Source organism: Myxine glutinosa, chromosome 6 (assembly GCF_964187855.1).
Source record: "Myxine glutinosa chromosome 6, kmMyxGlut1.1, whole genome shotgun sequence".
In the NCBI taxonomy this organism is placed as follows: Eukaryota; Metazoa; Chordata; class Myxini; order Myxiniformes; family Myxinidae; genus Myxine; species Myxine glutinosa.
In genome coordinates, this window is record NC_136266.1 from 132,473,379 (window position 1) to 132,486,454 (window position 13,076).

A 13,076-nucleotide genomic window follows, 5' to 3' on the forward strand; every position below is an offset into this window, starting at 1 on the left:
AATCACACACCACGAAAGCCGAGCAGAGGAACATGATGGTATCTGTATGATGGAGGTACAAAGGGCCACAAGAGGTGGAGCAGCACCACGAAAGTCACAAATACTGTTCAAATTGCAAGGAACAGTCTTTTCGCAATTCATAGCAACCTGTGCCATGTCACACTCAATCCTGCTGGGGTACCCCAACTGACCAGAGATCGATGGTCATCTATTTTAATGAATTAATTCTGAGTGACAAGCACACAAAAGTTTTACAATCAACCATCTCATTAACACCATATAAAAACTTCAGTGTTTATACGATTTTCCTACCAGATGCTATTTACAATAGCTGAGCCTTTCAATAAGCTGGCATAATTGAAGTTTTTGATTTTTTATCGTGACATGACAAATATGACAATGACACGGAGATTAAACAAACAAAAACACAACAAACACAAATACCATATACACGTTTATTTCTGAGAGCATTACATTAAAATAAGTGAAGGGAAGTCAAAAATATTCACAATTATTCAAAATACACCTCCAACGTTTTCAAAGTTTGCAGGAATTAAACGAACAAATCATTCATTCTCAAAACATTTTTATGTTGGTGCAAATTGGTATTTGGTTTTTACAGAAAATACACGACGAGAATGACAAAGGCAGAAAGAATGCGTTCCAGTGGCAGTAGACCTGTCCCACATATAATTATATAATATACAATAACCACGAGTTTGAAAAGAGAAAGACACAAGGGAGGCAATTAAGCATGACCAAGGAAGGCTTGACGATAAAGAAAATAATAACCAACAAATAGTTCACAAGCGTACACAGCACTATTAAACCTTCTGTGAGTGTCTACAAGTAGTTTTATTTCCAATGCAAAACGAAAGTAATTTCATCTGGACATGGGGGTGGAAAAAGATGATTGGAAAGAATAAATTAAAGGATTTCAAAAAGCAAAACGAGACCACGACTCCATGGGCCAACAGAATGCATAGCGGTTTCACGGATAATGCGGTCTCACCATACCCTGTCATGCTCGGCTATTCTCTCCAGCATCAAAAACTGAACTGTGACACCTTCAGATGCTGTGCCTCGTTCCTGGCCTGGAAGTATGTCGTGTCCGTTTCATCGTCGGGCTGTGGCACGAACTGCATGGGTTGCTCGAGCAGTCGGTCCCACACAAGCTTTGCAAACAGCGGATGTTCCTGCAGCACTGGTTGGTGAAGAGGCCACCATTAAGAAGATAGGCAGTACCACATTGGCTAGTGTTGCGAGTTCAAGAGAAACATCTACTGAATGGTTGACAAAAATAAATTTCCGAAATTCTTACTGTTAAACCCTTCACGTTTTGTGTGATCTATCTCCAGAAGCCTCGATATTGCATCATGTGCATCATACGACAAAGCCTCCCCGTCAACAGGCCATGGAATATCTACAGAGCAAATAAGACAAAACATCATTGGTGTGATCTGAGAAAATTTACCATGTAGTACGTACGACACATCTCATCAACTGATCTACGATTTCCATTTCAACATTATATTTCATGTCATTATATCTTGTTAATGCCATGAGAGAAAGAACGAAAAGTGATGGCAATATAATCCGACAGCCCAAAAGGAAAGGATTACCCCTTTGAAGGATGTTCTGAAAAACCTGCTGTGGTGTTTCATCGCTGAATGGTGGTACTCCAGTCAGGAACTCAAACAAACAAACACCCAGAGCCCACCAGTCCACAGCAGTGCCTAAAATCATGAAAAACACAGTCGTATATTTTGTTTATACACTTACATTGCATTGCACTCACAAACTAGATTTTTTTTCAATTTATATTTAGTCTAAACTATTCAGTGTAGGTTCCAATCCAATCCAATCAGATAGAGAGATAGAGAGAGAGAGCGCACACATGACAGACAGAGAGAGAGAGAGAGAGAGGGAGAGGGAGAGAGAGAGAGAGCACGTGTGACAGACGGAGAGAGAGAGGAAGGGAGAGAGGGAGAGCACAGGCGACAGGCAGAGAGAGAGAGAGAGAGAGAGAGGGAGAGAAGGAGAGAGGGAGAGTGAGAGAGGGAGAGCGGGAGAGCGAGAGAGGGAGAGCGAGAGAGGGAGAGGGAGAGAGAGCATGTGCGACAGACGGAGAGGGAGAGCATGCGCGACAGACGGAGAGGGAGAGCATGCGCGACAGACGGAGAGGGAGAGCACGCGCGACAGACAGACAGACACACACACACACACACACACACACACACACACACACACACACACACACACACACACACACACACACACACACACACACACACACACACACAGAGAGAGACTTTTGTATCTTTTTATTATAAAAATAGAAAAGAAAACCCCCAAATAGGGGTCACTTTCTCATTTCAAGGAGAAAAACAGAGACAAAAAAATTAATACAGTAAAATTATGTACAAAACATTTCACAAAACAAAAAACATTTCTCCAGGATTTTACAAATGACTTCTTTCACACACCATTTGGCCTCAAACTGTGGCAGCCTTCCTGTTATTGAAAAAAAAAGCCAAGTCCAACTTTACACGGCTCCTCACAAGATTTTTAAACAAGAACAAGGCATTTTCCTCATCAGCTCCAAGATCATCAACTTTTCTTTTTCTTGATTTATACACTGCCATTTTTGCCTGTGCAAGCAGGAAATTACCGAACACATCATTCAACTTCTTGTGTGAAATGTCTAAACCATAAATGAAAACACAAGTGTTGAAAACCAAACCAATCCTGACAAAACAATTCTGAAGAAAAATAAATAAAGGAGCCAACCGTTGACATTCAACATAAATATGAAAGAGGTTTTCAGGCCTTTTACAAAAAGGACATTCATCTGCCAGGAGATTTGAGAAGCGGTGCAGCAAGTGGTTAGAAGGGAGGATCCAGTGTGCAAGTCTCCACTGGAGGTCGCCATGTCGTGGCGGCACAGGAGGATGAAAGAATCCTTTCCAATTAGGAAAATATGGGGGAGGGGGGGAACAAGGTAAGAGGTCTCTCCATCGAACCCTCCGCTGTGTCATTTGCCCTTGCAAAAGAAAACTTACGCAACCCAAATAGAGGTCTTTTTGTTTTGGAAAACCATTGAATCCCATGCCAAAAGAGGGACAAGGAGGAGAGTTGGCAAGAAAAAACTTGCAAATAAGTTCAGGAAAGGTAGCAGGAGAAGCACCTTGTTCAATGTCTGCTTGGTCTTGCTCCCAATTAGGTGCAAGCTGTGCATAGGTATGAAGGACAGCGTAACAATCGTTCCACAACTCTGGAGGATCGCACGCCAACCAGGCTTGCCAGTGCATCAGCTCCAATTCAACTCCCATTTGGGCTTAAAAGATCGGCGACCGATTTTGTTCTTCGCGACAAAGCATTGAACGAGACACCTATCAACAGGCATATCGTGGAAAATTGAATTGTAAAACAAAGGCTCTTTCAGGAACATTTGCTTTGTGTACGAATGCGTGGCTCTTGTTGTCATTAGGGCTCGCCATGCGTTTAGTACACTCTGATAAACCCGAGAGAGGGGAGACATATCAAGATGCGAAAAATCCATTAAGAATAGAGCGTGGTCATAGCCTAGTCTCCCCGCCTGCTGCAAAAGGTGACGAGCAACGTTAACCCAAGGTGGAGAGGGGTGCATGTACAGCATGCGTAGATCAACCGAGAGTCTAAAGGCCATTAACTGGCTCTTTATGTCAAACAGGCCTTGGCCTCCATCGGTCAATGGCAAACTGAGGACCTCGGGTCGCAACCAGTGCTTTCCATCCCAGAGGAAAGACACAAAGCACTTCTGGAGCTGTTGAAGCAGCACTACCGGAGGGTGCAGCACAAAGAACCTGTGCCATAGGGTCGAGGCCACCAAACTGTTGATCACAAAGACCCTTCCACGATAAGACAGTTGTGTGATCAGATTTCTCCATTTTTGCAGTTTTCCTTCAACAAAATCCAACAGACCAGCCGAATTCTTTGCTACTGTGGCGTCATTACCCAAGAACACTCCAAGGTATTTCACGCCATCAGTGGCCCATGCAAGAGGAGCAGGAAGTCTTGGTGCCAAGTGACATGACGGACCAAGCCAAAAGCCGCTCGTTTTGTCCCAATTCACTTTGGCTGAAGAAGCCTTTTCAAACACGGATAGACAATAACAGACAACGTTAATGTCATTGAGGTTCCGCACAAAGACACACACATCATCGGCATATGCCAGCACCTTAATGGGCCATTCAAGATGAGAAAACCCAACTCTGGTGAGTCGAGCACGCAAATAAACCAGTAAGGGTTCGATGGAGAGAGCATAGAGCAAGCCAGAGCGGGGGCAACCTTGTCGAATTCCACTGTTAACAGGCAAGGGTGTAACAAGTTCATTGTTTATCTTAAGCACACTAGAAATATTGTTGTACAGTATCTTAATATAAGAAATGAAGGTCGGACCAAGTCCAAACCGTTCAAGCACTTTGAAGAGTTACCGATGATCGACGCGGTCAAAGGCCTTCTCCTGATAAAGGAGAAGAAGTCCCAAATCTGTGTGGTTTTCTTTGCACAGTTCAATCATGTCTCTTACGAGGGAGATGTTGTCATAGATGGAGCGAAGGGGTACACAATAGCATTGGTCTTCTTTCAACAATGAGGAGAGATGAGGAGTAAGTCGCGATGCCAGGGCTTTCGAGAATAACTTATAGTTTGTGCATAACAAAGAGATTGGGCACCAGTTTTGAATATAGAGCAAGTCTCCTTTCTTTGGAATGAGGGTGAGAATAGCCCGTCGGCAACTCTGAGGGAGCTCTCCAAGCTGGCAGCTTGCGTTCAAGGTGTTGAGGAGTTCGGGACCCAATAGATGCCAGAATTTCTTATAAAATTCAGTTGTAAGTCCGTCCAATCCAGGCGCTTTCCCAACAGCAAGGCTGTGCAGAGCGGCACCAAGTTCGTCCAAGGTAATGGGACCCTCCAGGTGGGACCGTCCACCTTCACGCAACACTGGCAGGCCTACGGAGATAGAGGTGACACTGACAGGATTTATTTGCTCCATCAAATATATTTTAGAGAAATTATCCTTTGTGGAAAGTTTGATAACTGATTGGTTGAAAGTGATGGATGAGTCTGCCAAACGCAGTTGAGAGAGCTGTTTGTTCGGAAGGCGCTTCTCTAAAGAAAGAAAAAAAATACTTAGTTGGTATGTCTGTCTCGTTAAGGTGCTGCACCCTCATCCGAACTAAGGCACCACATGCATTCCTCTCAGTTATTTCTTTCAATAAAGACTGTTATTTGGTTGAGGCTCTTTACACATTATTATTTTGTCCTGTGACCCTCTGAAGATGTAAAATCTCCGATTGCAATAATTTCCTCGCTTCATAATCAGCCCTTTTTGAGAAGCTCTGGTATTGTTGGCAGAAACCTTTGATTTGGGTTTTTACTAAATCCCACCACACCAGTGGGTTAACAGAACAGCTTAACTTCTGTTCCAAGACATCTGTCCAGAAAGATTCAAAAGTCTGAATAAAATTGAAGTCTTCTATTAAACTATTGTTGAATTTCCAGTGAGAACTCCCTGGACACGGTTTAGAGAGTTGAACGAATGCTCGAGCTAGGGAGTGATCGGAGAAACCGGAAGGCACGATATCAGATTTGCAAACTCCATGTAACAGGTGAGAATTTACATAAATGCGATCAAGCCTCGCAAGTGAGATGTGGTTGTTGGAACAACGACGCCTCGCAAGTGATATGTGGTTATTGGAACAATGACACCATGTGTAGGATTGTTCAGAAGGGTGCTGCAAGCGCCAGACATCAGGGAGATTATATTTTGCAATGATATTCGCAAAAGGTTTTGCGGTACATGGTTGAGGTTCTGGCCCGTTTCGGTCACATGAGGCATTACCAGTACAGTTAAAGTCGCCACCAATAATTAGACAAGTCTGCAAATCCAGTGTTTGGAGGAACTTTCTCAGTTCAGCGAAGAAGGAGATCCGCTCAGCATTTTTGCTTGAAGCATACACATTAAGGATTGTAAACTTGACCTGATTGAGATAGAAGGTCACAGAGGCAAGATGGCCATCAATTATATTCGCAAATTGAAGCGAGGATGGTTGGAAATGTTTCCCTAAGAAAACATGATTCCTGCCTTAGACGAGGAGCTGTTACTAAAGAAACACTCCTTATCCATAATGAGTCGCCACTGGGCCTGAACAGATCTGACGGCATGGGTCTCCTGCAACAAAGCTATGTCGAGACCATTAGCGTCTATCAGCTGCTTGGTCTGGATCTGGCGGAGTGAACTTCCACCACCATTGACATTTACTGTTCCAATCTTGAAACTCACCATGAGTTAACTTCGAGTCTTTTTCGCCTTGGCGATCAATTTTCTTAAACGGTGACAATGTGTCTGACGAAAGTTGAATGAGTCAGGCCTGCGTACAATAGCCTGAGCACACTCAAGGAAGGACGGGAAATCTGGAAAGTATTCTGTTAGGTTTGCCATGCGTTTCCTGTACGTATTTTGCAAGAAAAGCCTTATTTGTTCAGGGGAAGTAGGACCTTGACTGGTAAGCTTCTCCATTGCTTCCACCTGGCTGTTTGCTTCCTCCAGGTCAGATTCGTCAGTCAGTTTTAATTTCCGAATCACACAAGCTTGTATAGTCGTGCATGTCAATATTGTCATCAATATTGGCACACAGATCTGCACTAGTTGTAACATCTGCGTGCCCTCCCACAGTGGGAACATTGCTTTGTGGAATAACAGCAATAATCTGTGGATTTGGTGAAACAGAAACAGCATCAGCAGATGCAGCGATGTTGCTTCCCCCGACTGCAACAACCTCTGATGGTGTGGCGGTATCTAGCACAATAGGAGTCTCTTGCAAAACATTGATTCCTGCGATTCCAGCTTCACCAGGTGATGAACTGAGAGCAGTAACTGAGACAGTTTCGCTATTTTCTGCTGAAAGAAATTCAGCATCATCATGTTTAGGATTAACATTTTCCAAAGTGACGGCAGGTTCATCACCAGTGGTCTCGGCAGGTTCATCACCAGTGGTCTCGGCAGGTTCATCACCAGTGGTCTCGGCAGTGGTCTCGGCAGGTTCATCACCAGTGGTCTCGGCAGGTTCATCACCAGTGGTCTCGGCAGGTTCATCACCAGTGGTCTCGGCAGGTTCATCACCAGTGGTCTCGGCAGGTTCATCACCAGTGGTCTCGGCAGGTTCATCACCAGTGGTCTCGGCAGGTTCATCACCAGTGGTCTCGGCAGGTTCATCACCAGTGGTCTCGGCAGGTTCATCACCAGTGGTCTCGGCAGGTTCATCATCAGTGGTCTCAGCAAAATCTTCAGAGGACTTTCCAATAGCCGAGTCCATAACAGGTGAGACGATTCCATTTGATTTGTTAACAGGTAAAACAGTCCCTGCAGGTGGAACGTCTATGTCCTCACATGAAAGGGGGCCGAACTTGTTGGCTGTGGGTACAGGGTTTGTCCCAGGTAAGCCTTGTAGAGTGGCATCGGTTACGACTAGGGGGGGGGGGGGGGGCGGTGTTCCGACAGGTTGTTTATTGTTAAATGCTACCTTTTCTGAGTTAAATGACCCTCGGGAAAGGTCTTTCTCTTCCTTGACGGAACAATGGTGAAACCATCCCCGACGTTCGTTGTGCCGTTTGGATCATCGGGATGGGAAGGCTGAGCGTCATTACCGGACATGGAAAATGTTCCCTTAACAGCCGAAGCTAAAGATGAAGAAGAGGAATCCTTGTTGTTTACACGGTTTGTCCCATCGTTCGACGAAACTGCTTTTGGGCAAGAGCGTTTCAGGTGTCCGAATTTACCACATTCAAAACATTTCAAGGTGTCAGTGGTTACGTATAATTGGTAAGCATGATTATCAATTTTGAATTTTAAAACAATGTTCAGCGTTCTTTCGACGTTAGAAGGAGGAAGTACAAGATAGGCTTGTCTCCTGAAAGACATCACATGTTTAGCCCGGTCGTCCTGGCAACGTAAAGGTAACATTGTGACTTGCGAAACCACAGTACCATAACGAGATAGTTCGGAGACCAGTCTCTCATTCTTCAGGAATGGAGGACAGTTCGAGATGATGACCTTAACGGCTGGAGTGTCGAGAGGGGACACTAGTACGAAATGTCCATCATCTGTCGATAGTCCTGTAGATACAATCTCGTGAACCAGTTCAGCCTCGGATACGAAAATAACGACACGTTTGTTCATTCGCGAGGCTGCACGAACTTTGTCAATACCGATTATGTTGCCGACAGCAATAACGAGGTCCTCGACGCTGACATCGTTCGGCGGGACACAAACGACGCCATGTCTACGCGTTAACGCTTCATATGCCGCATAACGCGAAAACGAAGTCATAATTTACAAGGGACGAGGGGGGGGGGGAGAAGGGACAAGGGACGAGGCACGAGGATGGGGGGAGGAATGGACAAGGGACGAGGGGGGGGGGGTAAAGGGACGAGGGCAGGGGGGAGGGGAGAAGGGACGAGGACAGGGGGGGGGGAAGGGACGAGGGAGGGATGGGAGGAGGTTGAATATCACTCTCGAACAGTGATTAATTAATTACGAGCCGAGGCAGATTTTCACAGGCGAAAACAAACAGCTGGTGGAGAAAAAAAAACGATCAGCCGGAGGACAGGATGGCCGCCGATTAATGTAAAAGTTATCCACAAACAGCTGTGGGCTCTCTTTCTCTCTCTCAGAAAATGAAAGGAAACAAAGGACAGGAAGGAGTGAATAGAAATAAAAACGATATAAGAAAAAGAAACCGAGGAGGGAAAAGGGAGGCGGGAGGGGAGGGGGAGGCCGAAGCCCCGAAGTGTGGGGTCTGATCAAAGGGGAGGGGTTGGGGCACAAATGCAGAGTAAGGATGTGAAGATAAACGAACAGGGCGAAGGAAAAGGTGAAATACGACGCGGAAAGGGAGAAAAGAGTAGAACAGCAGAGCAGCTCGTACCGCACCACACATGCACAGCCACCATCTTGCCACGCCCAAACACACCGACAGCCAGCAGGGGGCGAGAGAGACAGAGACAGGAGAGAGAGAGACAGGAGAGAGAGAAAGAGAGAGAGAGAGAGAGAGAGAGAGAGAGAGAGAGAGAGAGAAAGAAAGAGAAAGAGTAAGAGAAAGAGAAAGAGAAAGAGAAAGAGAAAGAGAAAGACAAAGAGAAAGAGAAAGAGAAAGAGAAAGAGAAAGACAAAGAGAAAGAGAAAGAGAAAGAGAGAGAGAAAGAGAGAGAATGCGCGACAGACGGAGAGAGAGAGAGCGCACGCGGGACAGGCGGAGAGAGAGAGAGCATGCGCGACAGACGGAGAGAGAGAGAGCGCACGTGCGACAGGCGGAGAGAGAGAGAGCGCACGCGCGACAGGCGGAGAGAGAGAGCGCACGCGCGACAGGCGGAGAGAGAGAGCGCACGCGCGACAGGCGGAGAGAGAGAGCGCACGCGCGACAGGCGGAGAGAGAGAGCGCACGCGCGACAGGCGGAGAGAGAGAGCGCACGCGCGACAGGCGGAGAGAGAGAGCGCACGCGCGACAGGCGGAGAGAGAGAGCGCACGCGCGACAGGCGGAGAGAGAGAGCGCGCGCGCGACAGGCGGAGAGAGAGCACACGCGCGACAGACGGAGAGAGAGAGCACACGTGACAGAAGGAGAGAGAGAGAGAGCACGCGTGGCAGGAGAGAGAGAGAGAGAGAGAGCACGCGCGAGAGATGGAGAGAGCACACGTGACAGAAGGAGAGAGAGAGAGAGAGCACGCATGGCAGGAGAGAGAGAGAGCACGCGCGACAGAAGGAGAGAGAGAGAGAGAGCACGCACGACAGACGGAGAGAGAGAGAGCACGCGCGACAGACTGAGAGAGAGAGAGAGCACGCACGACAGCCGGAGAGAGAGCACACGCGACAGCCGGGGAGAGAGGGAGAGAGAGAGCACGTGCGACAGCCGAAGAGAGAGAGAGCACGCGAGACAGACGGAGAGAGAGAGAGAGCACGCACGACAGACGGAGAGAGAGAGAGAGCACGCGCGACAGACGGGGGAGAGAGAGAGAGAGAGAGAGAGAGAGAGAGAGAGAGAGAGAGAGAGAGAGAGCATGCGCGACAGACGGAGAGAGAGAGAGCACGCGCGACAGACGGAGAGAGAAAGAGGAGAGAGGAGAGAGGAGAGAGGAGAGAGGAGACAGAGGAGAGAGGAGAGAGGGAGACAGAGGAGAGAGGAGAGAGGGAGAGAGAGAGAGAGAGAGAACGTGCAACAGACGGAGAGAGAGAGCACGCACAACAGACTGAGAGAGAGAGAGAATGAGGGCGAGACAGAGAGAGAGCGAAGAACAAGAATGAGAACAATAACTATAGCAAGCGAGAATGAACACCAGATATGTAACCCTCCGGTGGGGAAGAATTAACCGTTCTGTAATCCCAGGGGATGGAGATGGATTAACCCGTTTGACATCCTGAGGAAATTAACCCCCCTGTGAGGATGAGTGAGTTTATTTGTTCCTCCCAAAACAATTTCCCATTTCTTTGAATTTGCAAACTATCTATTGATCATGTCAAAAAGTTTGGAGTTCTTCATAAACGATTCCATGGAATCTAATTGGGAAAGCACGTCTGTTCGAAAATGCCTTTACCGTGAAGAATTCCGAGGAGCAGTTCAGGTGCAAGGTAGTCTGGAGTCCCAAAGATATGAACACTTTTGTCATGAATAGCAACGCCACGGCGCACAGTTTTGGGTGTGCGAAATGGTGTCTGTACAGTGGTGGGGCAGGTCATCTGAAACATGAAGAAAATTGTGATTGGTCTCCAGCATCCACAGCTCAGTTGGAATTGGCAAAAAACATGCAACTCTTTCATCTGACGTTACAAAAGATGCAGTATACAGTAATGTGCAAAAGTTTGGGTTATTACAATTATATTCATACTGCAGTGCATTCAGAAAGTATTCAGACCCCTTCACTTTTTCACATTTCGTTATGTTGCAGCCTGATGCTGAAATCGTTGAAATTCATTTTTTCCCTCATCAATCGACACTCAATACCCCATAATGACAAAGAGAAAACAGGATTTTCGAAAGTTTTGCAAATTCATTAAAAAGAAAAAACTGAAATATCACATTGACATAAGTATTCATACCCTTTGCTATGACACTTGGAATTTAGCTCAGGTGCCTCCCATTTCTCTTGATCGTCTTTGAGATGGTTCTACACCTTGATTGGAGTCCATCTGTGGTAAATTCAATTGATTGGACATGATTTGGAAAGGCACACACCTGTCTATATAAGGTCTCACAGCTGACAATGCATATCAGAGCAAAAACCAAGCCATGAGGTCGAAGGAACTGCCTGCAGAGCTCAGAGACAGGATTGTGTCGAGGCACAGATCTGGGGAAGCGTACAAAAAAAATTCTGCTGCATTGAAGGATCCCAAGAGCACAGTGGCCTCCATAATTCTTAAATGGAAGAAGTTTAGAACAACCAGGACTCTTCCTAGAGCTGGGCGCCCGGCCAAACTGAGTAATCGGGGGAGAAGGGCCTTGGTAAGAGAGGTGACCAAGAACCCGATGGTCACTCTGGCTGAGCTCCAGAGATCCTGTGTGGAGATGGGAGAAACTTCCAGAAGGACAACCATCACTGTAAAACTCCACTGATATGGGCTTTATGGCAGAGTGGTCATAAAGACAAATTGAATTTACCACAGGTGGACTCCAATCAAGGTGCAGAAACATCTCAAAGACGATCAAGAGAAATGGGAGGCACCTGGGCTAAATTTCACGTGTCATAGCAAAGGGTATGAATACTTATGTCAATGTTATATTTCAGTTTTTTCTTTTTAATAAATTTGCAAAACTTTCTAAAATCCTGTTTTCTCTTCGTCATTATGGGGTATTGAGTGTAGATTGACGAAGGAAAAAATAGAATTTCAACTTGTTGGGAGGTTGGCTTGTGATAAGAACTTACGGAGCAGCGCTCATTACCGAAGACTGAAGCCAAGCATTGGTATCGCAAAGGATGCGCTGTGGCAACCCGCTGTACTAAGGGCGAGCGCGCGGCACGCATTGCCAAGAACCGCAGCATGCAGGACATTGGGGAGGGGCTCTTGGGGCGAGTAAGACCGGTAGCGCCAGTACAAAAGCGCCGGTACACGAATTACGTACGCCGATAGCCAAAGTTTACCTTCCCCCGTCATTATAATTGTCCGCTCACGTTACACTACGTGGGGAGCTGCCTGCCGGGTTTCGTCTGCTGGACCGGAGCTGGACTGGAGCCTGGACACCATCGCCGGACCTTCCCCCCTACCATCTGCATCCCCGTGTGTCTGGAGCTGAGACCGAATCTGAGAGCGATCGGGCCCGTGTCCAGGGAATAGAGTAAGACTGTCTAAGGCTGCCCTGTGTACTTTTCCTTCCTCTTTCTTTCTTGTACATTCTTTCGTTTCCTCTTCTTCTTTGTACATAATTAATAAATCAATCTGTTCTTCCTATTTTCCTGGTTTCCTCTCAATGCGATCGTCCTAGTCTTTTCTCCATTGGGTAAACGTGGCACGATTAGGAACCACTACAATCGGGTCCAGCCATTGTTAACAGCTCGGATCGCGGATCGCTATCCGCTCGGCGTTTCCACCTGATAGCCATGATTCGAGCGGGAGTTATTCCCTTACTTCACGGTCGGTGGTAGTACTTAGGTAATAGGACTAAAACTCGACCAACAACCCTATTTACCACCGACCGGAAGGAACGTTATAACCCCCAGGGTCGCGTCGGCCAGATAAAAGGCAGGGGGATTAACCCCCTCTTGATAAGGGGAGAGCTGACGTCTGAGATCCGCAACAATTGGTGTCAGGAGTGGGATTTGAACCCGAACCAAATTTTTTATTTTGGAAAAATGTGGTCAAAATTACGAGCGACCCAAATTTAGCACTAACCTCTAAATTAAATCGTGCCATGAATAGCCAAGGCGATCGGATGCCGGTGGGGGGGAAATGAGGGGGTAGAGGAAGGGTTATAATCAACCCAGGACCCCAAGGAAGAAGTGGGACAATTGGGAGAGATGGAGGAGGAAATTAATGAGGATGCAGCA

At 46.7% G+C, this 13,076-nt stretch overlaps 1 protein-coding gene across 1 annotated transcript in view; it reads right to left on the bottom strand.

Moving 5' to 3' along the window:
* Positions 1–441: 441 nt before the first annotated feature.
* MASTL (microtubule associated serine/threonine kinase like) overlaps positions 442–13,076 on the bottom strand; it is a 55,112-nt gene continuing 42,477 nt past the window's right edge. Inside the window, exons 9-12 of the mRNA XM_068121097.2 lie at positions 10,632–10,773; positions 1,623–1,736; positions 1,322–1,423; positions 442–1,204 (exon numbers count right to left, since the gene is read on the bottom strand). Of these exons, the coding sequence (XP_067977198.2) occupies positions 1,047–1,204; positions 1,322–1,423; positions 1,623–1,736; positions 10,632–10,773 (516 nt within the window). The 3' untranslated portion in view covers positions 442–1,046. The remainder of the gene's footprint in view (positions 1,205–1,321; positions 1,424–1,622; positions 1,737–10,631; positions 10,774–13,076) is intronic.